A 27,359-nucleotide genomic window follows, 5' to 3' on the forward strand; every position below is an offset into this window, starting at 1 on the left:
AGTTGCTGGTTTCATTTGGCTAATTTTTTTTTTTTGCAATGCTCAGTTCCTGGTTCACCCTTTTGATGTCTTTTGGCCTGTTGCAGTGAAGTTTTTCAAAGTCTTGGTTTATTAGCAGTGTGTGTTGAGTGTCCTCCCAGGGTGCCTAAAACGCCATCATTATCTTTTGAAGCTTTTAATCACATTACAAAACCTGGTTAGGCCGCACCTGGAGTACTGTGAGCAGTTCTGGGCACCGCACCTTCGGAAGGACATGTTGGCCTTGGAGGGAGTGCAGCGTAGGTTTACTAGAATGATACCCGGACTTCAAGGGTTAAGTTACGAGGAGAGATTACACAAATTGGGGTTGTATTCTCTGGCGTTTCGAAGGTTAAGGGGTGATCTGATCGAAGTTTATAAGATATTAAGGGGAACGGATAGGGTGGATAGAGAGAAACTATTTCCGCTGGTTGGGGATTTTAGGAGTCGGGGGCACAGTCTAAAAATTAGAGCCAGACCTTTCAGGAGTGAGATTAGAAAACATTTCTACACACAAAGGGTGGTAGAAGTTTGGAACTCTCTTCCGCAAACGGCAATTGATACAAGCTCGATTGCTAAATTTAAATCTGAGATAGATAGCTTTTTGGCAACCAAAGGTATTAAGGGCTACGGGCCAAAGGCAGGAATATGGAGTTCGATCACAGATCAGCAATGATCTTATCAAATGGCGGAGCGGGCACGAGGGGCTGAATGGCCTACTCCTGTTCCTATGTTCCTACGAGGAGGCTCCCTTGTTCCTTAAGGCAATAGGAGAACAAAGCATTGCTGGATTGGTACGGCCCTGCTCTACCAGAGGTGCTGATTTGAGGCCCCACTGTCTGTTCGTGGTGATACGGAGCTGACAGTGCTAAATAGAGAGAAACTATTTCCACTGGTTGGAGGGTCAAGAACGAGGGCAACATAGCCTAAAAATTAGAGCCAGGAGTGAAGTTAGGAAACACTTCTACACGCAAAGGGTGGTGGAAGTTTGGAACTCTCTTCTGCAAACGTTGGCTGATGCTAGCTCAGTTGCTAATTTTAAGAATGATAGATTTTTGTTAACCGAAGGTATTAAGGGATTATGGGGCTTAAGGCAGGTATATGGAGTTAGGTCACAGATCTCGTTGAATGGCGGAAGGGGCTAAATGAGCTCTTGTTCCTATGTCCCTAAGTTCTACTGCCGGGCCTGCGTCACTATCTGTGCCGGTTTGGGTTGCACCGCGCGTGTGTGCCAGTGCTTTGTGACTTCTGTGTTATCTTTAGTTTTTTTTAATTCGTTCATGGGATGTGGGCGTCGCTGGCGAGGCCGGCATTTATTGCCCATCCCTAATTGCCCCTTGAGAAGGTGGTGGTGAGCCGCCTTCTTGAACCGCTGCAGTCCGTGTGGTGAAGGTTCTCCCACAGCGCTGTTAGGAAGGGAGTTCCAGGATTTTGACCCAGCGACGATGAAGGAACGGCCGATATATTTCCAAGTCAGGATGGTGTGTGACTTGAAGGGGAACGTGCAGGTGGTGTTGTTCCCATGTGCCTGCTGCTCTTGTCCTTCTAGGTGGTAGAGGTCGTGGGTTTGGGAGGTGCTGTCGAATGAGCCTTGGCGAGTTGCTGCAGTGCATCCTGTGGATGGTACACACTGCAGCCACAGTGCGCCGGTGGTGAAGGGAGTGAATGTTTAGGGTGGTGGATGGGGTGCCAATCAAGCGGGCTACTTTGTCCTGGATGGTGTCGAGCTTCTTGAGTGTTGTTGGAGCTGCACTCCGTTACAGTAGCAAGGTGTGAGCCGTGGCTCATTGGGCAGCACTCTCGCCTCCGAGTCAGATATAATTGTGGGTTCAAGTTTCACTCGAGACTTGAGCCCATAATCCAGGCTGACACTCCCAGTGCAGTACCGAGGGAGTGCTGCACTGTCGGAGGTGCCGTTTTTCAGATGAGACGTGAAACTTGAGGCCCTGTCTGTCCTCGGGTGAACGTAGAAGGTCCCACGGCCACTATTGGAAGACAAGCAGGCGAGTTCTCCCCAGTGTCTTGGCCAACGCTTATCCCTCAACCAACTTTTAATCTTAAACAAAGGAAACTACGAAGGTATGAGGCGCAAGTTGGCTGTGGTTGATTGGGGAACTATATTAAGAGATAGACAGGCAATGGCTAGCATTTAAAGAATTAATACATAATTTGTAACATATATATTCCTTTTTAAGGCACAAAAACCTTAGTGGTCCAACCGTGGCTAACAAGAGAAATTAAAGATAGTTTTAAGTCAAAGAAAGAGGCAGATAAAGTTGCTCGAAAAAGCAGGGAGCCTGAGGATTGGGAGCATTTTAGAATTCAGTGAAGGAGGACCAAGAAATTGATAAAGAAAGGGAAAATAGAATATGAGAGTAAACTAGCGAGAAACATAGAAACAGCTTCTATAGGTATGTGAAAAGGAAAAGACTGGGGAAGGCAAATGTGGGTCGCTTACAGACAGAGGAGAGAATTTAATAATGGGGAATGAGGAAATGGCAGAGAAATTAAACAAATATTTTGTGTCTGTCTTCTTGGAAGGAGACACAAAAAACCTCCCAGAAATACTAGAGAACCAAGGGCCTGGCGAGAGTGAGGAACTGAAGGAAATTAGTATTAGTAAAAAAAAAACATAGTACTAGAGACATTAATGGGACTGAAAGTCGATAAATCCCAAGGACCTGATGATCTCCATCCCAGGGTTTTGAAAGAGGTGGCTATAGAGATAGTGGATGCATTGGTCGTCATCTTCCAAAATTCTATAGATTCTGGAACAGTTCCTGCAGATTGGAGGGTGGCAAATGTAACCCCACTATTTAAGAAAGGAGGGAGAGAGAAAACAGGGAACTACAGACCGGTTAGCCTGACATCAGTATTAGGGAAAATGCTCGAATCTCTTATAAAGGATGTGCTAACAGGACACTTAGAAAATAATAACAGGATTTGGCAGAGTCAGCATGGATTTATGAAAGGGAAATCATGTTTGACAAACCTATTGGAGTTTTTTGAGGCTGTAACTAGTAGAATAGATAAGGGGGAACCAGAGGATGTGGTGTATTTAGATTTTCAGAAGGCTTTCGATAAGGCCCCACACAGGAGGTTAGTGTGCAAAATTAAAGCACATGGGATTGGGGGTAATATACAGGCATGGATTGAGACTTGTTTAACAGACAGAAAACAGAGAGTAGGAATAAACAGGTCGTTTTCAGATTTGCAGACTGTGACTAGTGGGGTACCGCAGGGATCGGTGCTCGGGCCCCAGCTATTCACAATCTATCTCAATGATTTGGATAAGGGGACCAAATGTGATATTTCCAAGTTTGCTGATGACACAAAACTAACCCGTCATCAAAACAGACGTTTGAAATGTTGGTTTTTAACTATCAATGTCCCGACAGTGTGCATAAGGATAGCTGGTTACCTGCCGCGCCCCTCAGGTGCGTATTTCCGAGGCTCTCCGGTGTAGCTACAAAAGATGTGTCTCGGCCCACGCGGGGACAACCTATTGCGCTGGCCTTGACCCCCTGGGTCCTTGCTACGGACGTGTATCTCTGTGGAGTTTGCGACGACCAGTTGCTTTTCACCAGCCATTCAGTGGGATGTCGGTGCAGAGCCCTTTAAATTCAGGCAGCTACAGCTTGTGGTAAACAGAAAGCTGAGGTGTCAACGTTATGCTCGAGTCTCCCAGGAAAAGTCTCCTTGCCAGGGGCGTCTTTTCTGAATGTTCAAAAATAGATATCGCCGTTTTGTTGCAAACTGCGTCATGGCAGCAGCTCATATGACAGCTCTGGGATTTGTCAAAAGGACAAGCGAAAGTTTCACTGATCTGACCTTAAAACGCTTCAATTATCAGCGAGCTACATCTGGTTATTTGCACCCCCCCCCCTACTTGATATGGGGCTCAGTCTTTGGACACGACCCTGAGTACCTCGATTTATTTAGCTCGATAGTTTTCTATTCCATCCTTCTGCCCTGCCCCCACGAATCAGGATCAAACAGATTTAAGTAGACCCATCTAAATTTTGGAATACTTTTAAACAAAGCGTTGCATAACATTGGCGCACACTGCCCTGTGGAATGTGCCCTCTCCGGCAAGTGAAAGAGAGAAAGGTCTCGCATTTATTTAATGCCTTTCACGATCTCGGGACGTCTCAAAGCGCCAATCGCTTAATCTTTGAAGTGTCGTCGCTGTTGTGATGTGGGGAAACACGGCAGCCAATCTGCGCACAGCAAGATCCCACAAACAGCAAATGAGAGAAACGACCAGGTTAGTGATTTTGGTCGAGGGATAAAATATCGACCCAGGACACCGGGGAGAACTCCCCTGCCCTCCTTCGAAATAGCGCCATGGGATCTTATACATTGCGGAGGATAAGTGGGGGGACTCTAGCCAGAAAAAAAAGAAATAACTGGATAATATAACAGTAAGTAAAATGCAAATTCAACAACTTTTAAAATAATGAAGGAACAGTAGCACGAAGTGTAGAATTCCAAAGGATAATTACACGTGGACACATTGCTGCTGCTCCGTGCTCACCGACCTACTTTGGCTCCCAGTCCAGCAATGCCTCGATTTTAAAATTCTCATCCTAGTTTTCAAATCCCTCCATAGTCTCCCCGCTCCCTCTCTGTAACCTCTTCCAGCCCTACAACCCTCCGCCGTCTCTGCGTTTCTCCAATTCTGGCCTCTTGTGCATCCCCTCCCGCTTCCTTCTCTCCACCATTGGTGGTCCTGCCTTCAACCACCTGGGCCCTAAGCTCTGGAACTCTCTCCCTAAATCTCTCCGCCTCTCTACCCCTCTCTCTCTCCTCCTCCTTCGTAGAATCTACCTCTTCGACCTAATGTCTCCTTCTTTGGCTCGGTGTCAATTTTTGTCCGTTAACGTTGCTGTGAAGCGCCTTGGGACATTTTACTGCATCGAAGGCGCTGTATAAATGCAAGTTGTTGTCGGTGAGCTTCACGGCCTTCTGACTCAGAGGCGAGAGTGCTCCCACTGAACCAAGGCCGCCACCTAGGTTGTCGGAAGGGAGCAACTGGAGGATTGTGGAACAGAACCGGAGCTGCTCCTAAGCAGTATTAGTTTCCGACGACTTTAGCTGATATCACGCAAGGTGCAATATGTAAAAGTCAGCCCATCTTGTGGCTGAGCCAGGGCAGATACCATCTGCGTTATTTACAAAGGACCCGTATGGCGTATCTGTCACACTAGATTGCATATTGCTGTGTTCAAACTTGGCTACAGCTGGGGAGCCCTCGTCCGCGAGTTAAACAGGCAATCTTGCGACGCCAAACTGCGGAGAAAAACTAATTACCGAAGGTTAATTTTCCTAATTTAAGTTCTCTGCTCTCAATCGCCCCACCAGCCACCTGGTTGGATCTTGTTTGGGACCGTGCCAAGTATTCTGTGGAAAATGTCCTGCTTTTTGCAAACCCAGTGCTTGCGTAATAAAGTAGGCGACACCGAGAGTGTTTGTGTTTTACAAGAAGTCGAATAAGAAGGCCGTGCCGGTGTGCACTCAAACTGCGCCGTACAGCTTTTTGTAAGGTGTGTGTGTGTATTTATACCATGAGAAAACCGTTCCTTTCAGTTTTTTGATGTGGAGATGCCGGTGATGGACTGGGGTGGACAAATGTAAGGAATCTTACAACACCGGGTTATAGTCCCAACAGTTTTATTTGAAAATCACAAGCTTTCGGAGCTTTCCTCCTTCGTCAGGTGTGTGAAGGTTTCCATCAAAGCGTCACATATATAGTCAGAGAACAATGCCTGGTGATTACAGATAATCTTTCCAACTGCCTGTTATCACACCTCTGCATGGATGGTGTTCAGACAGGGGAACATAACGCCCAAGACCACTGAATACGCAAGCGGTCAGATTACAAATACAGAGAGAGAGAGAGACAAAGAATGGCCAGTTGTATTAAAAACAGATAACTTTTTTTTCCCGAAAGCTTGTGATTTTCAAATAAAACTGTTGGACTATAACCTGGTGTTGTAAGATTCCTTACGTTTCAATTTTTTGTTTGGGGAAAACATGTTAATTTGGCTCCAGTTATTTGAAATGCTACATAGTGTCATACTGGAATGACCTGCTCTTTAATAGAAAACTCCTAATTTCTCCTCCTTCCTCACCCTCCCTCCCCCAACCCGTTTTACCTCTTTTCTCCCGAGCGCTGTGGTTCCACTGCTCTTGTCTGATCAGCGAGTGTCGGAACTCACTTGCTTTCACAAAACGTGGAAGCTATGACATAAGAACGACTTCATGCTTCTGAACCTGTGCTAAACAGACCTCAATGTGCAACTATTTCAAAGTACAACTGTGATAATGTAAACCTTACTTTCCAAGTTATTTACAGTACAAAGTTGTATCGATTCTTCAAGTACATCGAGAACAGGGACGTAGCCAAGACCGTCCTGAAAGAGCGAGGATTGAAGAAGATCAGATTGGGAATTGAAGGTAAGATCAGTTTTTGCCTGGAAATCATTGACTAGAACACAAACTTTTTATATAGTGTTAACTCACCTGGTCATCTTACACTAAAGCAAAAATCTTAACGAGATATTTTTGGCTTGGATTTAATTCCCCTTCTTTAAGTAGCGTGTTGAGGAACATTGGACGATGTCCCAGTTGCATCGGCCTGGTTATTTAGCAGCGCACTCGATATCTGGCTTCTTCCGAAACTCTCCCGCCACGCGTGCTCGGTGGGGGGGTACCTGCGAGCCGCATTAAGAGGGGGTGTACGTTCCTGTGTCCGCAATTATCTAAATTTCAGAGGAAGCCAAGAGGCTGGTAGAACCGTCCCTGGCTCACGCGCCCGGCTGTTGGCTCGACATTGTCCAACTGCAGGGTTAATGGCAATAGATAGGTGTGAGCAGCGATGCACCTCCGGCAGCATCACTCCCCAGACGTAACGGTGGGTCTCGGTGAAGCAGGCGAAAATATTGGACAGGACAGGACCAGCCGGCCCACCCAACCTGTCCCCTACCGATGTGATGCCTTATGCATCACGCCAAGAAACGACTCACCCCCCGCCCCCCTCTGTGTAATGCTGTCCCCTGGGAGAGGCGAAGAAACAAGATTTAAAAACCCACGACCAATTAGTGGGGGGGGGTGGGATTTGGAAAATTCCTCTCTGCTCCCTCGAGGTGATGGAAGCTGGTCCAGGAGACCACTTTGACCCTGACGTTATTTGGTACCTGCCACTTTTGTAAAGAAAAGAAAAAAACTTGCATTTATGCCATGCCTTTCACACCCTCCAGACTTCCCAAAGTGTTTTACAGCCAGTGAAGTGTTTTTGAGTTGTAGTCACTGTAGTCACGTAGGGAATGATGCAAACTCCACCCCAGCCAGGAACTGGTCCATTTCACACTCTATACGGTCTGGGTTGGACTCAACAAAATGTGAACCGTTTTGTGTTAGGTGGCTGTATACTGGGATTTTGTTTTTGTTCTCGAGGCGAGATGTTAATACCGGGTGATGAAACTCCTCCCATTTCAGACACCCTGTGTCAGCATCAAACACTTCCCCAGTCAGGTATCCAAAGAACAACCAGCTGCAGAGTGAAGCTCCCTGTACTCTGCCCCTTGAACATGCCTCAGCCCCAACCTCCTCGGGCACCAGCGTGACTTCTCCAGTCCCCCTGCGCCAGCCATCCTGTGGTCTCGGGGTGATTGCCAGTCAGTGTCCGTTTTACACTGTAAGCCCAACGCCCACTGTGGGTACTGGAGTGAGACTGGCCCCAGCTCATTTCACATCGGCCAGCTTACAGACAGGGCTTTCATCCCATCAGTTTGAGCTGGACCCGGGCGCCAAAGGTCAGCATCTTAACCCAGCGTGGCCAAATGGCCTGCACCCTGGGATTTTCATGCTGTGTTTCCGCGCTCCCCCCCCCCCCCCCCCCCCCTCCCCCGGTGATGTTTTCCAAGATGACTGATCTAGCTTGCTGAGTTCTCAGTTGCAGTAGCACCGATGCGGCTCTTTGTGTGTCAGGTTACCCCACGTACAAGGAGAAGGTGAAGAAGCGGCCGGGCGGGCGGCCCGAGGTCATCTACAACTACGTCCAGCGGCCGTTCATCAGGATGTCCTGGGAGAAGGAGGAGGGGAAGAGCCGCCACGTCGACTTCCAGTGCGTGAAGAGCAAGTCCATCACCAACCTGGCGGCGGCGGCAGCCGACATCCCCCAGGACCAGCTGGTGGTCATGCACCCGACTCCGCAAGTGGACGAGCTGGACACTCTGCCCAACCACCCCGCCAACAACAGTGAGCTCGACCTCGACCCGCAGCCCCCAGCCGTCTGACTGTGGTCGGGGGGAGGGAGGGAGGGAGGGGTCGTGCGTGTGTGTGTGTGTGGGAGGGAGAGACAGACGGTCAGAAACTCTCGAGCATGCTGCTGGTAACTCGCCTTGTGTGATGTGTTTATCTGTGCAAGAGAAAGTGTTCAGCGTCGTACACTAACATGGACAACGTATGGCCGTAACCATACGTGCTGCACATCTTAAGTTACAACTTTTTTTTTATACATATATATATATATATATATATCTTTGGCCAAAAGCATATTGCTTTTGGGGGTGGGAGGAGGAGAGAGAGAGTGCCTGTTGTTGGTTTTCTTATTTTTAATGCACAGTGTTACTTAAAAAAAAAAGACTGTCGCAGTCTTGGTGCTACGTATCAGGGGAATGGCTTTGGTCTGCAATTTTTAAGCCAAGTGCTCTGTGAAATGCATTAAATTTCTAGCCAGCGCTGCACACTCGATCCAACACGTTGGTGGCACTTTAGGAGAAAGGCATGTCCTGATCTTGCACACGAATTTGTCCTGGGTGTTTTGAAGTACCCTCACTTCATGCACAGGTTTTTTTTTTGGGTGGGGGGGGGGGGGTGGGGGAGAAGGGAGAGAAAGGTGGGGGGAATAAAGTATATACTCTAGGTATAGCTGTGTGCTGGAGGTTACTGCTGTTCTGTGAAGCCATTTTAATTTCCTGAACTATGTACATGTTGCAGGAGTGTTCTTTGTATTTCTAACGGCTGATGAATGATTATATAATTAAACATCACAAGCATTTCTCCCTTTTTTTTTGTGTGTGAATTTTCTAGTAAACGGTCGGTTTTTACACGGGTGACTTCCCTGATGAGACCTGCCGCCCTTAAGTTCATCTTGTCGCACAGGAAGCTCCCGCAAACGGCAGTGTGATCTGTCTTAGTGATATTGGTTGAGGGATAAATATCGGCCCAGGACACCGGGGAAGAACCCCCCCCCGGCTCTTCTTCGAAATAGCGGCCATGAGATCCCTCACGTCCACCTGAGGGGGCTTCCATTTAACATCCCCGTCTGAAGGACGGCACCTCTGACAGTGCAGCACTCCCTCAGTACTGCACTGGGAGTGTCAGCCTGGATTATATTCTCAAATCTCTGGAGGGAGACTTGAACCCACATTCTGCCTCAGAGGCGCAAGTACTACCCACTGATTGTATTTTTAAAAAAAAGTTTTAATTCCTTAAATGTTGGCTTTTATTGCTAGGGGGATAGAATATAAAAACAGGGAGCTATTGCTGCAGTTATATAAGGTATTGGTGAGACCGCACCTGGACTACTGCATACAGTTTTGGTGTCCATACTTAAGAAAAGACATACTTGCTCTCGAGGCAGTGCAAAGAAGGTTCACTCGGTTAATCCCGGGGATGAGGGGGTGGACATATGAGGAGAGGTTGAGTGGATTGGGACTCTACTCATTGGAGTTCAGAAGAATGAGAGGCGATCTTATTGAAACATATAAGATTGTGAAGGGGCTTGATCGGGTGGATGCGGTAAGGATGTTCCCAAGGGTGGGTGAAACTAGAACTAGGGGGCATAATCTTAGAATAAGGGGCTGCTCTTTCAAAAGTGAGATGAGGAGAAACTTCTTCACTCAGAGGGTGGTAGGTCTGTGGAATTTGCTGCCCCAGGAAGCTACATCATTAAATAAATTTAAAACAGAAGTAGACAGTTTCCGAGAAGTAAAGGGAATTAGGGGTTACGGGGAGCGGGCAGGAAGTTGGACATGAATTTAGATTTGAGGTTAGGATCAGATCAGCCATGATCTTATTGAATGGTGGAGCAGGCTCGAGGGGCCGATTGGCCTACTCCTGCTCCTATTTCTTATGTTCTGAAACACCACAAACATTTTGAAACAGAATCTAGGGCGATGTACAGATGCTGTATGGCTGTAAAAGCTGCAGGTATCAGCGTACCTACCACTCTGGTGTGTTATGTGGCAATCAGTGCTATCTGCTTTATATACCATCATTGTCTGTAGATAATCTCTGTTTATACAAGCAGCCGCATCATTAGATTTCACAGTAACGTGGAATCGGGTATTGTTAGTTCATCTGCCTTATAGAAACCCTAGCATTAATTTCCAAGTGTCAGCTCTGGATCACGTGAAGTTGTCTTTAGAAGGGCTGCCCTGTTACAGCCTTCCTGTAGATGGCAGCAAAGGAAATAGAGTGAACTGTTGGGTTTCTGACTTGCATCCCTTTTAAAAAAAAAACTTTTATTCTTTCATGGGATGTGCGCGGCCCTGGTAAGGCCAGCATTTAGTGCCCTTGAGAAGGTGGTGGTGAGCCGCCTTCTTGAACCGCTGCAGTCCGCGTGGTGAAGGTTCTCCCAGGATTTTGACCCAGCGCCAATGAAGGCACGGTGATATTTTTGCATTTATATAGTGTCTTTCATGAATTCAGGACATCCAAAGTGCTTTACAGCCTCTGAAGTACTTTTTGAAGTGCAGTTACCAGCATGTGAATGTCACCTAATTTTATTGCAGTAGAACCAAACTGCCATGTACTTTAAGTGTAGTCAGTGTTGTAATGTATGAAGTGCAGCAGGCTTGGGAGGAACAGATGATCTATGGATCTATGGTTCCCAAAACACTCCACCTCATCTCAGCCTGTTGTGGACTCATTGATCGAGATTGATTGCTGTGATTAAGTCAACAACAACTTGCATTTATACATAATGCAGAACAGCCCAAGCCATGTTACCAGACAAAATTTTGACACCAAGCCGGATGAAATTAGAACAGGTGCCCAAAAGCTTGGTCAAAGAGGTAGGTTTGAAGGAGAGGGAATTCCAGAGCTTAGGGCCGAGGCAGCTGATGAAGCGATGAGAATCAGGAGTGTCGATATGAGGGTTGTAGGGCTGGAGGTGTTTAGAGGCCATGGAGGGATTTGAAAATGAGGATGAGAATAAGAATTTTAAAACTCCACTGTCCTAACACACGAGTACCAGGATGGTAGAAGGTGAACTAGATCGACCTTGGCCCTGATCAGATGAAAAAAGTCCAACGTTAAATAAAAATCAGATTTTAGCAATCTTTTTTCCCCCATATCGTTCCCACCTTAAAATAAATTGACAGTTCACAACAGGCCATCCTGAGTTGGAAGCAGGGAGCTGTGGTCCCAACTCTCCCTGAATACACAACCTTCACCACACATTTACAATCTTGCTGTAAACAGGGTCCATTCACTTTATTATATATTTAGCATTTCTTTTTCTTAAAATGAGTCAAAAATTAAAAAGCCAACGTAAAGCTGCATTCCAGCACAACGCAGTTACACAACTCTGTGGGATATCTCCTGCCACACGGGATGAAGATTTCCAGGTACGACGCTACAGGTCAGGCAACAGCAGAGACGCAGTTCAAACGGGCAATTGCGTTAAGGAATAAATTATTAAAATGTGTTTTTTTTTAAATATATGAGAAAAACACATTCAGGATCTTCTCTCTGTGGGAGGAAAGAGACTATCTGTACAAATCCCCTTTACACAGTATATACAAATATATTAAACTACAGTTAAAGTTTCAAGACAGCAATTTCTCATTTTGTACAAGGCGATTTCTGTAGAAAAAAAATAAAACAACTGTACAGACCAACTGAACAAGACGGGGAAACCAGGTGAACCTTGCAGTTTTAAAACAGCATTTCACAGCTATTACGATAAATATATATATCTGGGACAGAGCACTGCAAGAAGTAAGAATAAACACCAACTTTATGATACAATTAGTTTTGCGGAAGAGATTATGCGCCTTAGGAATCGTTGTGTTAAAAAAAACACCATCGCAAAGGTATGCTTCCGTTCGATGTTTTTTGAGAACAAAATGCCGGGCTTAAAACATACTTGAGAAGGGAACCAGTCATTAACTCAAGGTTCACGTAGCTACTTCGTTCTCAGCACGAGACAGAATTGGGGGGTGGGCTGACATCCCTTTTGTGGGGTCCGCACGTAAACATCTTTGCTACGTGCAAGTCGGTGCGCACGCACGTTTGGCAAATGTCCGACGATCAGCTCCACCTGTGTTCGACGTAATGCACTTCTGTATTTAAAAAAAAAAATATACAGGTGTATTTATAGGGGGGGGGTTGTTCAGAGGGGCCACGGCAAGTCGCTGAAATCGACCGGACCTCCGAGACCCGCGTCGGCCTCCAGGAGGCTCATTATCACCGCCATGGCTGCCTCGTCGTTGCTCGGGCTGCTCGAAGAACGATCCTCCACCATGTCTATGCCCAGATGAGAGTCGTCACCTGAAAGGTTGGGTGGAGAAAGTAAAGTCGCATGAAGGAGGACGCTAGTTTCGGCAGGTCGGCGAACCGCGCAGCCACCGACCGCCAAAGATTTTACAGAAGCTAAAACGCCACAGATGCTGGGAATTCCAAAATATAAAAACCTCCCCCCCCCAACAAATGTTGGAAACGCTCACATCAGATCAGGCTGTTCTTAATCTTCGGTTTTTTTTTAATATAAAAACCTCAGCGTCAAACAGGGCCTGCATTCATCGTAGAAAACCCGATGCGTTTTCAAATGTTGAACATTTGAAGTCTCACGTGCTGTGAACTTGAAGACGACAGAATGAAGCAGCACAGAAAGAGGCCATTTGGCCCTTCGTGCCTGTGCTGGCTCTTTGAAAGAGCTATCCCAATTCGTCCCACTCCCCTGCTCTTCCCTCATAGCCCTGCAAATTTTTCCCCTTTTAAGTATTTATCCAATTCTTTTTCGAAAGTTATTATTGAATCTGCTTCCACCGCCCTTTCAGGCAGCGCGTTCCAGATCATCACAACTCGCTGTGTAAAAAAAAACACGTTCTCCTCATCTCCCCTCTGGTTCTTTTGCCAATTACCTTAAATTCTGTGTCCTCTGGTTACTGACCCTCCTGCCAGTGGAAACAGTTTCTCCTTATTTACTCTATCGAAACCTTTCATAAATTTTGAACACCTCTATTAAATCTCCCCTTAACCCTCTCTTGCTCTTAAGGAGAGCAAACCCCAGCCTCTCCGCATAACTGAAGTCCCTCGTCCCTGGTACAATTCCGACAAATAACCTCTGCAACCTCTCCAAGGCCTTGACGTCCTTCCTAAAAAAAAAAGTGCGGTGCCCAGAATCAGACTCAATACTCCAAGCTGAGGCCTGATCAGTGAAGGTGCCAGACTTGTGTATCGGGTGAGACTGTTGCCTGTCGTTGGAGGCAGTAACTGCAGAATAAAAAAGTTGCAAAAAGGCTGAGGAGCATTCCCAGACAAGAACAAAAGAACATAAGAAATAGGAGCAGGAGTAGGCCAATTGGCCCCTCGAGCCTGCTCCGCCATTCAATAAGATCATGGCTGATCTGATCCTAACCTCAAATCTAAAATCATGTCCAATTTCCTGCCTGCTCCCCGTAACCCCCAATTCCCTTTACTTCTAGGAAACTGTCTATTTCTGTTTTAAATTTATTTAATGATGGAGCTTCCACAGCTTCCTGGGGCAGCAAATTCCACAGACCTACCACCCTCTGAGTGAAGAAGTTTCTCCTCAGCTCAGTTTTGAAAGAGCAGCCCCTTATTCTAAGATTATGCCCCCTAGTTCTAGTTTCACCCATCCTTGGGAACATCCTTACCGCATCCACCCGATCAAGCCCCTTCACAATCTTATATGTTTCAATAAGATCGCCTCTCATTCTTCTGAACTCCAATGAGTAGAGTCCCAATCTACTCAACCTCTCCTCATATGTCCACCCTCTCATCCCCGGGATTAACCGAGTGAACCTTCTTTGTACTGCCTCGAGAACAAGCGACTGTCTGTCAGATATCTCCAGTTAGCTGAACATTGCAGTTCTGTAGTGCCTTTGTTGCATGCAGTCAGTCAGTCAGGCCTGTCACTGGTGAGTGCCTCAAATTAAATGCCAATAAAAGCACTCAGCAGTAACTACATTAGGCACTTGAATTTGCAGAGCTTGGCTGGAATAACCTGCTACTTCCACAACCCATGAATCATTCTTTACAGCTGTGAACTCGTGCTGCAAACCATCGAGACCCCACTGATTAAAAATTCACCTTTCGCGTGACGTTATCTGACTTGCTGGTAAACCTTTATTTAATTTTTTTTTTAAAAAATGCAGAAAATATAAAATAGGCCCTGTAGCACCTGTAAAAAGGCAGATTGTCGTCTTGGGTGCTGGAAAATAAAGAGGGTTCTTTAATGGGAACAGGAGGAGGCCATTCAGCCCCTCAAGCCTGCTCTTCTCATGGGAACCGAGCAAAATAAAAAGGGACAAAGCTCCTGCCTGCTGTTTTTTTTCTCTCTCTCTTCCCAAGGATGGGTGAAACTAGAACTAGGGGGCATAATCTTAGAATAAGGGGCTGCTCTTTCAAAACTGAGATGAGGAGAAACTTCTTCACTCAGAGGGTAGTAGGTCTGTGGAATTTGCTGCCCCAGGAAGCTGTGGAAGCTGCATCATGAAATAAATTTAAAACAGAAATCGACAGTTTCCTAGAAGTAAAGGGAATTAGGGGTTACGGGGAGTGGGCAGGAAATTGGACACGAATTTAGATTTGAGGTTAGGATCAGATCAGCCATGATCTTATTGAATGGCGGAGCAGGCTCGAGGGGCCGATTGGCCTACTCCTGCTCCTATTTCTTATGTTCTCATGATGTTCCCCATCATCTTCCCAATTTCACTCAGTCCCGTTAAGGGATTGTCCAGAAGTCTCCAGGAATTAAAGATTAATTTCCCGGAACTGCTGCGAGCAGGAGAAAAATTATAGGGACGTTAAAAAAAAGTTTTTTGTTTCCATCTCAACACATATTGGATAAGGAGGGGAAAACGGCTGTTTGACTGACAGTCGAGAATCATCCAATTGGGTAACAATGACTTTCCGATTGGCATGGGGAGGCGGGGCATTGCGATGATGGACATGTCGGGCGACCAATGGCTGGGGGGTGGGGGTGGGCGATTGGAGGTCATGTGATGAACCTTTGCCGGAGTCCGTCCAATCAATCAGAATTGGCAATCCTAGTCCATACCCGAAATGCTAACCTGCCTTTCCCTTTTATCACTGACTGACTCGCTGCGTGTTCCCAGCATTTGCTGTCGTTATTTCAGTTTTCCAGCATTTGCAGTTTCTCCCCCCTTTTCCCCCCAACTGTCTGGCCCCGTCTGATTCAAGTTATCAATTGGAATTATCTATAATATGAAATCTGAATTCCTTGGAGGAATCAGGTGCACAGGGGCTCAGGTAAGCGTGTCCTGTAAGTGGCCACAAGCCTCGCTAACATCAGCTTTGCTGACTTGGTTTTGGGAACAGTCGCAGGCCGTTCAGACCCTCGAGCCTGTTCCGCCGTTCAATTAGATCACGGCTGATCTGCACCTCGACTCCATTTACCTGCCTTTGCTCCCCGTCCCTTGATAACCTCACCCAACAAAAATCTTTCGATCTCAGTCTTGAAAGTTCCAATGGCCCCCAGCATCCACAGCCTTTTGGAGGGGGGTGGAAAAAGTGTTCCAGATTACCACTGCCCTTCCTGAATTCGCTCCTAAAGGCCTAGCTCTAATTTTAAGATTGTGCCCCCCCTTGTTCTGAATTCCCCCACCAGAGGAAATAGTTTCTCTATGTCGACCCTATCGAATCCTTTTGACATTTTAAACACCTCAATCAGATCACCCCTCGATCTCCTAAACTCAAGGGAACACAAGTCATGTTTGTGCAACCTGTCCTCATAACTTAACCCTCTAAATTTTCAGTACATTGAGAAGTTTCTAGTCTGCGGTTTCACTATGAACTCTGTGAAATCTTAACAGAATTTACAGTACAAGAACAGGTCATTCGGCCCAACTGGCGTTTACGCTCCACACGAGCCTCCTCCCACCCTAGCACAGGCACGACAGGCACGACAGGCTTCCTTGTGCGCTGTAACTTCCACGATTATCAGATTTCACACTGGCACTCGTGAATCGTGCAGGTTGGGAACTCGGGGAAACGGATAGGATTCTCCCGGCAACGCCCGAGAGAGCAGCACTTACTAAGCAGCGAGCTGTTGTCAGTGTACGGGTAACCAGCACTCTCAGTCACGTGCCCGGGGAGCAGGCCTGCACTGGTCATGTCCGAGGTGCCACCATTCAGAATCTGCAGAGAGAGACACAGAACAAAATTACCATCAGACTCAAAAAAAGTAGAAGTAAAGGGAATTAGGGGTTACGGGGAGCGGGCAGGAAATTGGACAATGAATTTAGATTTGAGGTTAGGATCAGATCAGCCATGATCTTATTGAATGGCGGAGCAGGCTCGAGGGGCCGATTGGCCGACTCCTGCTCCTATTTCTTATGTTCTTAAAAAAGGATGCAACTGTCTTACTGGCACCTGCTATCCCTTTAACTATACTGATACGTGGAGAAGCTGGGATTGTTCTCCTTAGAGCAAAAGGAGGTTATGGGGAGATTTAATGGAGGTGTTCAAAATCATGAGGGGTTTTGATAGAGTAGTCAGGGAGAAACTGTTTCCAGTGGTAGAAGGGTCGGTGACCAGAGGACACAGATTTAAGATAATTGGCAAAAGAGCCAGAGGGGGAGATGAGACATTTTTTTTTTTTTACACAGCGAGTTGTGATGATCTGGAACGCGCTGCCTGAAAGGGCGGTGGAAGCAGATTCAATAATAACTTTCAAAAGGGAATTGGATAAATACTTGAAAAGAAGAAAATTGCAGGGCCATGGGGAAAGAGCAGGGGGGAGCGGGACTAATTGGACAGCTCTTTCAAAGAGCCGGCACAGGCACGATGGGCCGAAAGGCCTCTTTCTGTGCTGCAAATTTTTATGAACTCTTAAGGGTCAGGTCTCAGTTGGAATACTGTGTCCAGTTTTGGTCTCCTCACATGGTGGGTGATATCGAGGGATTGGAAAGGGTGCAAAAGGAGGGCCACTGGACGAATTCCCAATTTAAGGCATCTTAGTCATCAAGATAGAGCTGCGACTCTCCACTTTAGAGAAGTGTAGACTTGGGGTGATTTGATCGTGGTTTATAAAGATAATGAACGGACTGGATAATCTTTATGTGGACCAATTGTTTCAACTAGGAACATGAGAACAGGAGTAAGGCCATTCAGCCCCTCGTGCCTGCTCCGCCATTTGATAAGATCATGGCTGATCTGTGATCTAACTCCATATACCTGCCTTTGGGGCCCATATCCCTTAATACCTTTGGTTGCCAAAAAGCTATCTATCTCAGATTTAAATTTAGCAATTGAGCTCGTAACTGAACAGGTCAGGGAGGACCAGGGGTCACATTTACAAGTTATGATAGGGCAGATCTAGTTTGGATGTTGAGCAGTTCTTTTCCCCAGAGAACAGCGGGCCTCTGGAACAGGCTGCCGGCTCGTGCAGTGGACACCAATTCACTAAATTCCTTCAAGCGAGAGCCGGACCTGTTTCTGGCTGGGGCGGAGATCGCCTCGTACAAGAGGGAGGTAATGAACGACATTAATCGGGGCCAGAGCGACGATCTGGACTAGTTTCCAACGTCTGAGGAAGTCGGAGAGGAATTTTCCTGATTTTTTTTTCCTACTAATCGGCCCCGGGTTTTTTTTTTAGAAATGAGTTTTATCTCTCAGGAGATCACTTGGCTTCCGGGTGCATTAGGAATCACGACTGTACGGGATAGGCTGGATGGACCAGTGGGTCTTTGCCAGTCTGTCATTTTTCATAAGCGCGTATGAATTACAGAGCATGTAGTGTGAACAGGTCCAACACAGAACCATTTGATCAAACTGCAATGGTGGGATTTGAACACTCGGTCTCTGGGTTACTAGTCCACATCCCTGGGTTACTGGTCCACGTCTCTGGGTTTGTTTTTATTCATTCATGGGATGTGGGCGTCGCTGGCGAGGCCGGCATTTATCGCCCATCCCTAATTGCCCCTCGAGAAGGTGGTGGTGAGCCGCCTTCTTGAACCGCTGCAGTCCGTGTGGTGAAGGTTCTCCCGCAGCGCTGTTGGGAAGGGAGTTCCAGGATTTTGACCCAGCGACGATGAAGGAACGGCCGATATATTTCCAAGTCGGGATGGTGTGTGACTTGGAGGGGAACGTGCAGGTGGTGTTGTTCCCATGTGCCTGCTGCTCTTGTCCTTCTAGGTGGTAGAGGTCGCGGGTTTGGGAGGTGCTGTCGAAGAAGCCTTGGCGAGTTGCTGCAGTGCATCCTGTGGATGGTACACACTGCAGCCACGGTGCGCTGATTAAGGGAGTGAATGTTTAGGGTGGTGGAAGGGGTGCCAATCAAGCAGGCTGCTTTGTCCTGGATGGTGTCGAGCTTCTTGAGTGTTGTTGGAGCTGCACTCATCCAGGCAAGTGGAGAGTATTCAATCACACTCCTGACTTGTGCCTTGTAGATGGTGGAAAGGCTTTGGGGAGTCAGGAGGTGAGTAACTCGCCGCAGAATACCCAGCCTCTGACCTGCTCTTGTAGCAGTCCAGCTCTCTGGGTTACTAGTCCAGCAACAACCCATACACCACCCGTATCCCTTAAAGTGCTACAGTATCAGGAGACCTGAGCTGCAGGAATGTTGAGTTTAATGTCACTAATTGTTATAGGGGAAAATCATGTCTCACGAATTTGATTGAGTTTTTTTGAAGGGGTAACCAAGAAGATAGATGAGGGCTGTGCAGTAGACGTGGTCTACATGGACTTCAGCAAAGCCTTTGAAAAGGTACCGCATGGTAGGTTGTTACATAAGGTTAAATCTCATGGGATCCAAGGTGAGGTAGCCAATTGGATACAAAATTGGCTTGACGACAGAAGACAGAGGGTGGTTGTCGAGGGTTGTTTTTCAAACTGGATGCCTGTGTCCAGCGGTGTGCCTCAGGGATCGGTGCTGGGTCCGCTGTTATTTGTTATTTATATTAATGATTTGGATGAGAATTTAGGAGGCATGGTTAGTAAGTTTGCAGATGACACCAAGATTGGTGGCATTGTGGACAGTGAAGAAGGTTATCTAGGATTGCAACGGGATCTTGATCAATTGGGCCAGTGGGCCGATGAATGGCAGATGGAGTTTAATTTAGATAAATGTGAGGTGATGCATTTTGGTAGATCGAATCGGGCCAGGACCGTTAATGGTAGGGCGTTGGGGAGAGTTATAGAACAAAGAGATCTGGGAGTACAGGTTCATAGCTCCTTGAAAGTGGAGTCACAGGTGGATAGGGTGGTGAAGAAGGCATTCGGCATGCTTGGTTTCATTGGTCAGAACATTGAATGCAGGGGTTGGGATGTCTTGTTGAAGTTGTACAGGGCATTGGTGAGGCCACACTTGGAGTACTGTGTACAGTTCTGGTCACCCTATTATAGAAAGGATATTATTAAACTAGAAAGAGTGCAGAAAAGATTTACTAGGATGCTACCGGGACTTGATGGTTTGACTTACAGGGAGAGGTTAGACAGACTGGGACTTTTTTCCCTGGAGAGTAGGAGGTTAAGGGGTGATCTTATAGAAGTCTACAAAATAATGAGGGGCATAGATAAGGTAGATAGTCAAAATCTTTTCCCAAAGGTAGGGGAGTCTATAACGAGGGGGCATAGATTTAAGGTGAGAGGGGAGAGATACAAAAGGGTCCAGAGGGGCAATTTTTTCACTCAAAGGGTGGTGAGTGTCTGGAACGAGCTGCCAGAGGCAGTAGTAGAGGCGGGTACAATTTTGTCTTTTAAAAAGCATTTGGACAGTTACATGGGTAAGATGGGTATAGAGGGATATGGGCCAAGTGCAGGCAATTGGGACTAGCTTAGTGGTATAAACTGGGCGACATGGACATGTTGGGCCGAAGGGCCTGTTTCCATGTTGTAACTTCTATGATTCTATGATTAACGTACCCTGTAGACATTTCAGAACTGTAACTGTGCTTTTAGATCAGTGTTGTCCAATAGAAATCGCTGACTAGCCACAGGTGAGGTTATGGTGACACCGTTTTAACCTCATGCACTAATTTTAGTAGAATCCGGGTAAATACGGCTACAAGAGCAGGTCAGAGGCTGGGTATTCTGCGGCGAGTGACTCACCTCCTGACTCCCCAAAGCCTTTCCACCATCTACAAGGCACAAGTCAGGAGTGTGATGGAATACTCTCCACTTGCCTGGATGAGTGCAGCTCCAACAACACTCAAGAGGCTCGACACCATCCAGGACAAAGCAGCCCACTTGATTGGCACCCCATCCATCACCCTAAACATTCACTCCCTTCACCACCGGCGCACTGTGGCTGCAGTGTGTACCATCCACAGGATGCACTGCAGCAACTCGCCAAGGCTTCTTCGACAGCACCTCCCAAACCCGCGACCTCTACCACCTAGAAGGACAAGGGCCGCAGGCGCATGGGAACAACACCACCTGCACGTTCCCCTCCAGGTCACACACCATCCCGACTTGGAAATATATCGGCCGTTCCTTCATCGTCGCTGGGTCAAAATCCTGGAACTCCCTTCCTAACAGCACTGTGGGAGAACCGTCACCACACGGACTGCAGCAGTTTAAGAAGGTGGCTCACCACCACCTTCTCAAGGGCAATGAATACTGCCCTTGCCAGCAACGCCCACATCCCATGAACGAATTTTAAAAAAAATGTACTTCACATGTGGATATTTACTTAAAGATCTGCCACCATTCATTGACCAAGCCAGTAAAGCAGCCACAACGATCAAAAAACACTCGCACAACTCTCGGCTTTTCGTTTTACCAACAAACGCACAAAAAGGTTAAAGTTCACACGCACGCGCCATGCAAATATGAGCATTGAGATCACGTGACCACCAACAGTGTCCGTTACTCATTAGTAAACAAACAATCAGAAATGCAATTAGCCACATTTGGATTCACAATTAGCCACCATAAGGGATAGGAGCAGGAGGAGGCCATTCGGCCCCTCGAGCCTGCTCTGCCATTCAATGAGATCATGGCTGATCTGATTTTTACCTCAACTCCACTTTCCCCGTCCTTTCCCCATATCCTTTGACTCCCTCGCTGATCCAAAATTTGTCCAACTCAGCCTTGAATGTATTCAATGACTCGGCCTCCACAGCTTCTTGGGGTAAAGAATTCCAAAGATTCACGACCCTCTGGGAGAAGAAATTCCTCCTCATTTCCGTCTTAAACGGGCGACCCCTTATTCTGAGACTACGCCCCCTAGTTTTAGATTCCCCCATGTGGGGTAACGTCCTCTCAGCATCTACCCTATCGAGTCCCCTCAGAATCTTGCATGTTTCAATAAGATCTCCTCTCGTTCTTCTTAACTCCAGTGAGTAAAACTCCAATGAGCCACATGCGGCTAATATATTGGGCAACTCCGTCTTTGAGAGAGAAATCCTTGATGCTGCAGCTCTGTGTCTTCAGCTGATTCAAATCCCCTTTGCCAAACTATTGATTTAATTTGCTTTCGTACAAGATCGCGCTGGGCAATAATTTTATTTTAAAAAAATGCAAGTTCCATACAAGCGCAGCGTCTGAGATTTATTCCATATTTAAAGGACTCTTTCAAGGTGTGACATCTGAACTGTGACAGACAACTGCATAACTTTTGTTAATATACCAGCAAATCACCCGTGGCATTGCTCGCGGTGAGTCGCAGGGCACGCTGCTTCATAGCAACAGCGGGATAATCACAGAGTGCGACAGGGACAATGTTACACGAAGTGCGACAGTTATAGGAAACGTACGCTGTCCAGGCCCTAAACTCTGGAATTCCCTCCCTAAACCTCTCCGCCTCTCTCTCTCTCTCTCTCCCCCTCTCCTGCTTTAAGACGCTCCTTAAAACCTGCCTGTTGGTCACCTGTCCTGATATCCTAATTAATTGGCTCGGTGTCAAATTTTGTTTGATGACCGCTCCTGCGAAGCACCTTGGGACGTTTCACCGCGTTAAAGGCGCTATATGAATGCAAGTTGTTGTATGGGCGAGACTTTTGGTCCGTTGCTATTGAATCTCCCGTGGAATTGCTCACGGAGGTCACGGTAAATCTTTCAGGCCGAGACGGGGGCGGGGGGTGGTTACAGCGTTCCCCTGTGGAGCGAGCAAGAACAACAGGCGCCTTTGTTTTTAAAACGGAGGAACAATCGTTTCCCCATCAGTCCTCGCACTATGGATCCGAGTGGACTGGGCAGTGGGGGGGGCTTCGATGGTACCAACTCGAGGATTATATGGGCCAAGAAGACCCTCCTACCTTCTTGCTCCCCGGAGATGACGTGTCAGGAGGTGGGGTGCTGGTCATGTTAAGCGGACTGGAATTGCAGCTCGATGCGGGTGACCCTCTGATCCTGTCAAATACAAGCTCGCGTTATTAATAGGAATACGTGACAAGATAAAATCGTCATAGAATAGAATCTCACAGCACAAGAGGAGGAGGCCATTCGGCCCACCGTGCCTGTGCCGGCTCTTTGAAAGAGCTGTCCGATTCATCCCGCTCCCCCCCCTCTCTTTCCCCGTAGCCCCGCAAATTTTTCCCTTTCAAGTATTTATCCAATTCCCTTTAGAAAGTTACTATTTAATCTGCTTTCACCGCCCTTTCAGGCAGCGCATTCCAGATCATAACAACTCGCTGCGGCATTACCATCGCCGAATCCCCCACCATCAATATCCTGGGGGGGGGTCACCATTGACCAGAAACTTAACTGGACCAGCCATATAAATACTGTGGCTACGAGAGCAGGTCAGAGGCTGGGTATTCTGCGGCGAGTGACTCACCTCCTGACTCCCCAAAGCCTTTCCACCATCTACAAGGCACAAGTCAGGAGTGTGATGGAATACTCTCCACTTGCCTGGATGAGTGCAGCTCCAACAACACTCAAGAAGCTCGACACCATCCAAGATAAAGCAGCCCGCTTGATTGGCACCCCATCCACCACCCTTAACATTCACTCCCTTCACCACCGGCGCACTGTGGCTGCAGTGTGCACCATCCACAGGATGCACTGCAGCAACTCGCCAAGGCTTCTTCAACAGCACCTCCCAAACCCGCGACCTCTACCACCTGGAAGGACAAGGGCAGCAGGCACATGGGAACAACACCACCTGCACGTTCCCCTCCAAGTCACACACCATCCTGACTTGGAAATATATCGGCCGTTCCTTCATCGTCGCTTGGTCAAAATCCTGGAACTCCCTTCCTAACAGCACTGTGGGAGAACCTTCACCACACGGACTGCAGCGGTTCAAGAAGGCGGCTCACCACCACCTTCTCAAGGGGCAATTAGGGATGGGCAATAAATGCCGGCCTCGCCAGCGTCCCATGAACGAATAAAAAAAATCTCCCCTTAACCTTCTCTGCTCTAACGAAAGAACTTATATAGTGCCTTTCACAACCTCAGGATCTCCCAGAGTGCTTTACAGCCAATGAAGTAATTTTGAAGTGTAGTCACTGTTGTAATGTAGGAAACGCGGCAGCCAACTTGCGCACAGCAAGATCCCACAAACAGCAATGTGACAAGCGACCAGATAATTTTCCTTTGATGAGATTGGTTGAGGGATAAATATTGGCCAGGATACTGGGGGGGGAGAACTCCCCTGCTCTTCTTCGAATAGTGCATGGGATCTGTTACGTCCGCCTGAGAGGGCAGACGGGGCCTCGGTTTAACGTCTCATCCGAAAGACGGCACCTCCGACAGTGCAGCACTCCCTCAAGTACTGCACTTGAGCGCAAAACCCAGGCAGACACTCCAAGTCTCTGGAGTGGGACTTTAACCCTTCTGAGTCAGAGGCTAGAGTGCTACCACTGAGCCGGGGCTACAACGATGAGAATATCTGATACTGCGTGAAACTGAAGCAACTAAGTTTTTTCTTTATTCACTCATGGGATGTGGGCGTCGCTGGCGAGGCCGGCATTTATTGCTCAACCCGAATTGCCCTCGAGAAGGTGGCGGTGAGCCGCCTTCTTGAACTGAGTGGCTTGCTGGGCCATTTCAGAGGGCAGTTAAGAATCAACCACATTGCTGTGGGTCTGGAGTCACATATAAGCCAGACCGGGTAAGGACGGCAGGTTTCCTTCCCTAAAGGGCATCAGCGAACCGGATGGGTTTTTACGACAAACCGGTAGTTTCGTGGCCGCCATTACTGATACCAGCTTTTAATTCCAGATTTTATTTAATTAATTGAATTTAAATTCCCCGGCTGCCGTGGCGGGATTTGAACTCATGACTCTGGATTATTAGTCCAGGCCTCTGGATTACTAGTACAATTATATAACCGCAATGCTAACGTACCCTTATTTAGTCATGGACGAGGGGCCGGCTTTTGAAAACTACAGACATTTTTCACGTGCCATTTCCCTTGTCGATAACGCAACGAGTTAAATTCTACGAGACGCACAGCGCTCGGTTATTCTCTGCTAAAGCGCATTTATTCTTCATGGACACACCGTTCCCCGATAAAGAAGTTACCTTTGCAGCTCCATGACCTCTTCAGCTATCATCCGACCGATTTTCCCTGCTCCCGCACGGGTACCCCCAGGGATGCCTGGAACTGCGGCGAGGGTGCGCTTTGAACTGGCTGCAGAGTGCGAGAGAAGGACGAGAGGTTCAGAAACACTCGATTCTGTGTCATTTAAGAGGGTTTGCGTTGCGTATTCCCGCGTGCTCTTCCCTGGGAGAACAGCATGAAGCAGCGGGAGGAGTGTGGGCCGATTAACACTCCTTCCGTGGACGTAGCCATGTTTATAACAGCCGATAAGTGGGGGGGTTAGTCCTATCCGGGGGGAGGGTTTTTTGGGTTCCCACAACCCATACGATGCGGGGGGAAGTCACCGACACCCACGAGAATCCCGCTGGATGTCAACTCAGAATTCACGCCCGGAACAGCTCCAGTCGCCCCCCACCCCCGCCCCGGTCTCTCCTCGCCCCCTCCTCTCGGGGCCGCCCTCCCCGGTCTCTCCTCGCCCCCTCCTCTCGGGGCCGCCCTCCACAGTCTCTCCTCGCCCCCTCCTCTCGGGGCCGCCCTCCCCAGTCTCCCCTCCCGGGCCCCCCCACCCCCCTGGTCTCCCCTCACCCCCCTCCCGGGCCCCCCCCACCCCACCCCCCTGGTCGCCCCTCGACCCCCTCCCGGGGCCGCCCGGAGTGGGGTTCGAACCCTCCACCTTCTGACTCGGGGGGGGGGGGGGGGGGGGGGGGAGAATGGCTCCCACTGAGCCCAGGGCTCGGTCTCCCTTTACATTAAGACAGAGATTCTCACCTTGGTATTTGCAAACTGCTGGGGACTTGTTACAATACACAGTATTCTGACCTTATAATTTGCTTCTTCCTCCTCCCCCCTCTCCGCCTTAGCTGCTAAATTCTTGCTGGGGCAACGGGTTCCGCAGAATCGGGCGACCGCGTGCCTTTCCCCCAAATCGGAATTCCTCCCCCCCCCCCCCCCCCCACCCCGACGGCGAAGTGCCGGTAGGCTATTCGACCTCGAGAGGCGTCGCGGCCAGCTCCCATCCTTGTCTTTGTTCGTACGCGCGTTCCTAGCGAGGGCGAGAGGGGGGGGCGGGGGGGGGGGGGGGGAGGGTCAAGCCGGTTAGCGACAACAAGCAGACGAGCCCGAGCCCCCCGTCCCCCAACCCAACCCAACCCAGGGTGCTGAGGCCAAGTCCAGCAGACTTAAGGGGGGGCATCGCAACCGATATCAACTTTATTCAGCGCAGGCCGTCCAATGCTGGGACCTTCTCGCTCCGATTGGCTCGAATACTCGCTTCCTTCGCCAGGTGAGACGTCGGGGGCCGGGAGGGGGCGGGGATAGGATTCGAACGAGCACACGGATGCAGAATTTTCGCTAAGACGCTCTTTGCTTTTGTTGAGATCTTCTCACAAGAGCTGGCTCGTGACAAATCGCACTCTGGACGGGGTAAAGCGGCCTCAAAAACAGCTTCTTTCCCGTATCCAACTGTTCTAGGTTATTGCGCCTTTCACGACCTCAGGACGTCCCAAAACGCTTTACGGCCAATTAAGAACTTTTGACCTGTGGTCACTGTTGTAATGTGGGAAACGCGGCAGCCAATCTCTGCACAGCAAGATCCCACAAACAGCAACGTGATGATGAACAGATAATCTATTTTTTTTTTAAGTGATGCGTTGGATGAAGAATAAAGATTGGCCAGGACACCGGGGAGAACTCCCCCACCCCCCCACTCCTGCTCTTCGAAATAGCGGCCATGGGATCTTTTACGTCCACCTGAGAGGGGCAGACGGGGCCTCGGTCTCATCCGAAAGACGGCACCTCCGACAGTGCAGCACTCCCTCAGTACTGGCACCGGGAGCGTCGGCCTGGATGATGTGCTCCAGTCTCTGTGAGAATCCCTACGTGGTCAGTTTTCGGTAAAATATTAAGATGCCTACGTGGCAAAGAAGCAGAATGCAAAATGGTTAGAAAGGGTTAATTAGTTAGTAACTGAGATTGGTACAGGTGGCCTGGCCCTCCTGCTGGGCCATATGTTTGCGTAGTCAGCAGGTTTGCATGGTCTTAGCAATGTAGAGTCTTTGATGTGATTCAAGGACTGGTCTGAATGTCTCCATGTTTATGGCAGATCAATATAGGTAACGAGCTTAGCCAAAGTTGAAAGACATTCCAGGTTGGGAGATAAGGGACAGGGAAGAACATTCCAAGTTGGAAGGTGAGGAAGTTATCCCCTTTGACGTCTAACAGCAGCATGATCAGCACATGGACGATTTATGATTGGCCGGAAATAATGTAACCTCGCATGGCAACCTATGCCCGGCTTATGATTGGTGTTGACCCTCGTTAAGTATGTTCCAACCCTATTGATTTGTATAAAAACGTGTGGATTTCTGTATGTTCCTTGTTCTTGCTCTGCCAGCATAGAGGGACTCTATCAGGAGTCCAAATCAATGCTGCAGACTGAGAACCCTGCTATTAAAGTTGTGATGAACTTTAAAATGTATTCGACTTCAGTTTTTACTGAACCAGACTGAGGGGAAAGAATCCGGATCGTCATCTGGAGTGGGGCTCGAACCCACAATTTTAAAACAGGAACACGCTGGAAACACACAGCAGGTCAGGGCAGCATGCGTGGAACAACAGGAGTCAATCAGGG

The 27,359-nt window shown here is 48.2% G+C and overlaps 2 protein-coding genes across 3 annotated transcripts in view; one reads left to right on the forward strand and one right to left on the reverse strand.

Annotated features, from left to right (window-relative positions):
- LOC137328083 (BTB/POZ domain-containing protein 10) overlaps positions 1-9,084 on the forward strand; it is a 44,271-nt gene extending 35,187 nt beyond the window's left edge. Inside the window, exons 7-8 of the mRNA XM_067994240.1 lie at positions 6,367-6,477; positions 8,011-9,084. Coding sequence (XP_067850341.1) covers positions 6,367-6,477; positions 8,011-8,318 — 419 coding nt within the window. The 3' untranslated portion in view covers positions 8,319-9,084. The remainder of the gene's footprint in view (positions 1-6,366; positions 6,478-8,010) is intronic.
- Positions 9,085-11,498: 2,414 nt separating this feature from the next.
- Positions 11,499-27,359, reverse strand: part of bmal1a (basic helix-loop-helix ARNT like 1a) — a 51,616-nt gene continuing 35,755 nt past the window's right edge. For both annotated transcript variants that reach the window (XM_067994242.1, XM_067994241.1), the window contains exons 13-16: positions 24,712-24,820; positions 22,500-22,593; positions 16,335-16,437; positions 11,499-12,582 (exon numbers count right to left, since the gene is read on the reverse strand). In XM_067994242.1, the coding sequence (XP_067850343.1) occupies positions 12,425-12,582; positions 16,335-16,437; positions 22,500-22,593; positions 24,712-24,820 (464 nt within the window). In that variant the 3' untranslated portion in view covers positions 11,499-12,424. The remainder of the gene's footprint in view (positions 12,583-16,334; positions 16,438-22,499; positions 22,594-24,711; positions 24,821-27,359) is intronic.

This window comes from Heptranchias perlo, chromosome 12 (genome assembly GCF_035084215.1).
Source record: "Heptranchias perlo isolate sHepPer1 chromosome 12, sHepPer1.hap1, whole genome shotgun sequence".
In the NCBI taxonomy this organism is placed as follows: Eukaryota; Metazoa; Chordata; class Chondrichthyes; order Hexanchiformes; family Hexanchidae; genus Heptranchias; species Heptranchias perlo.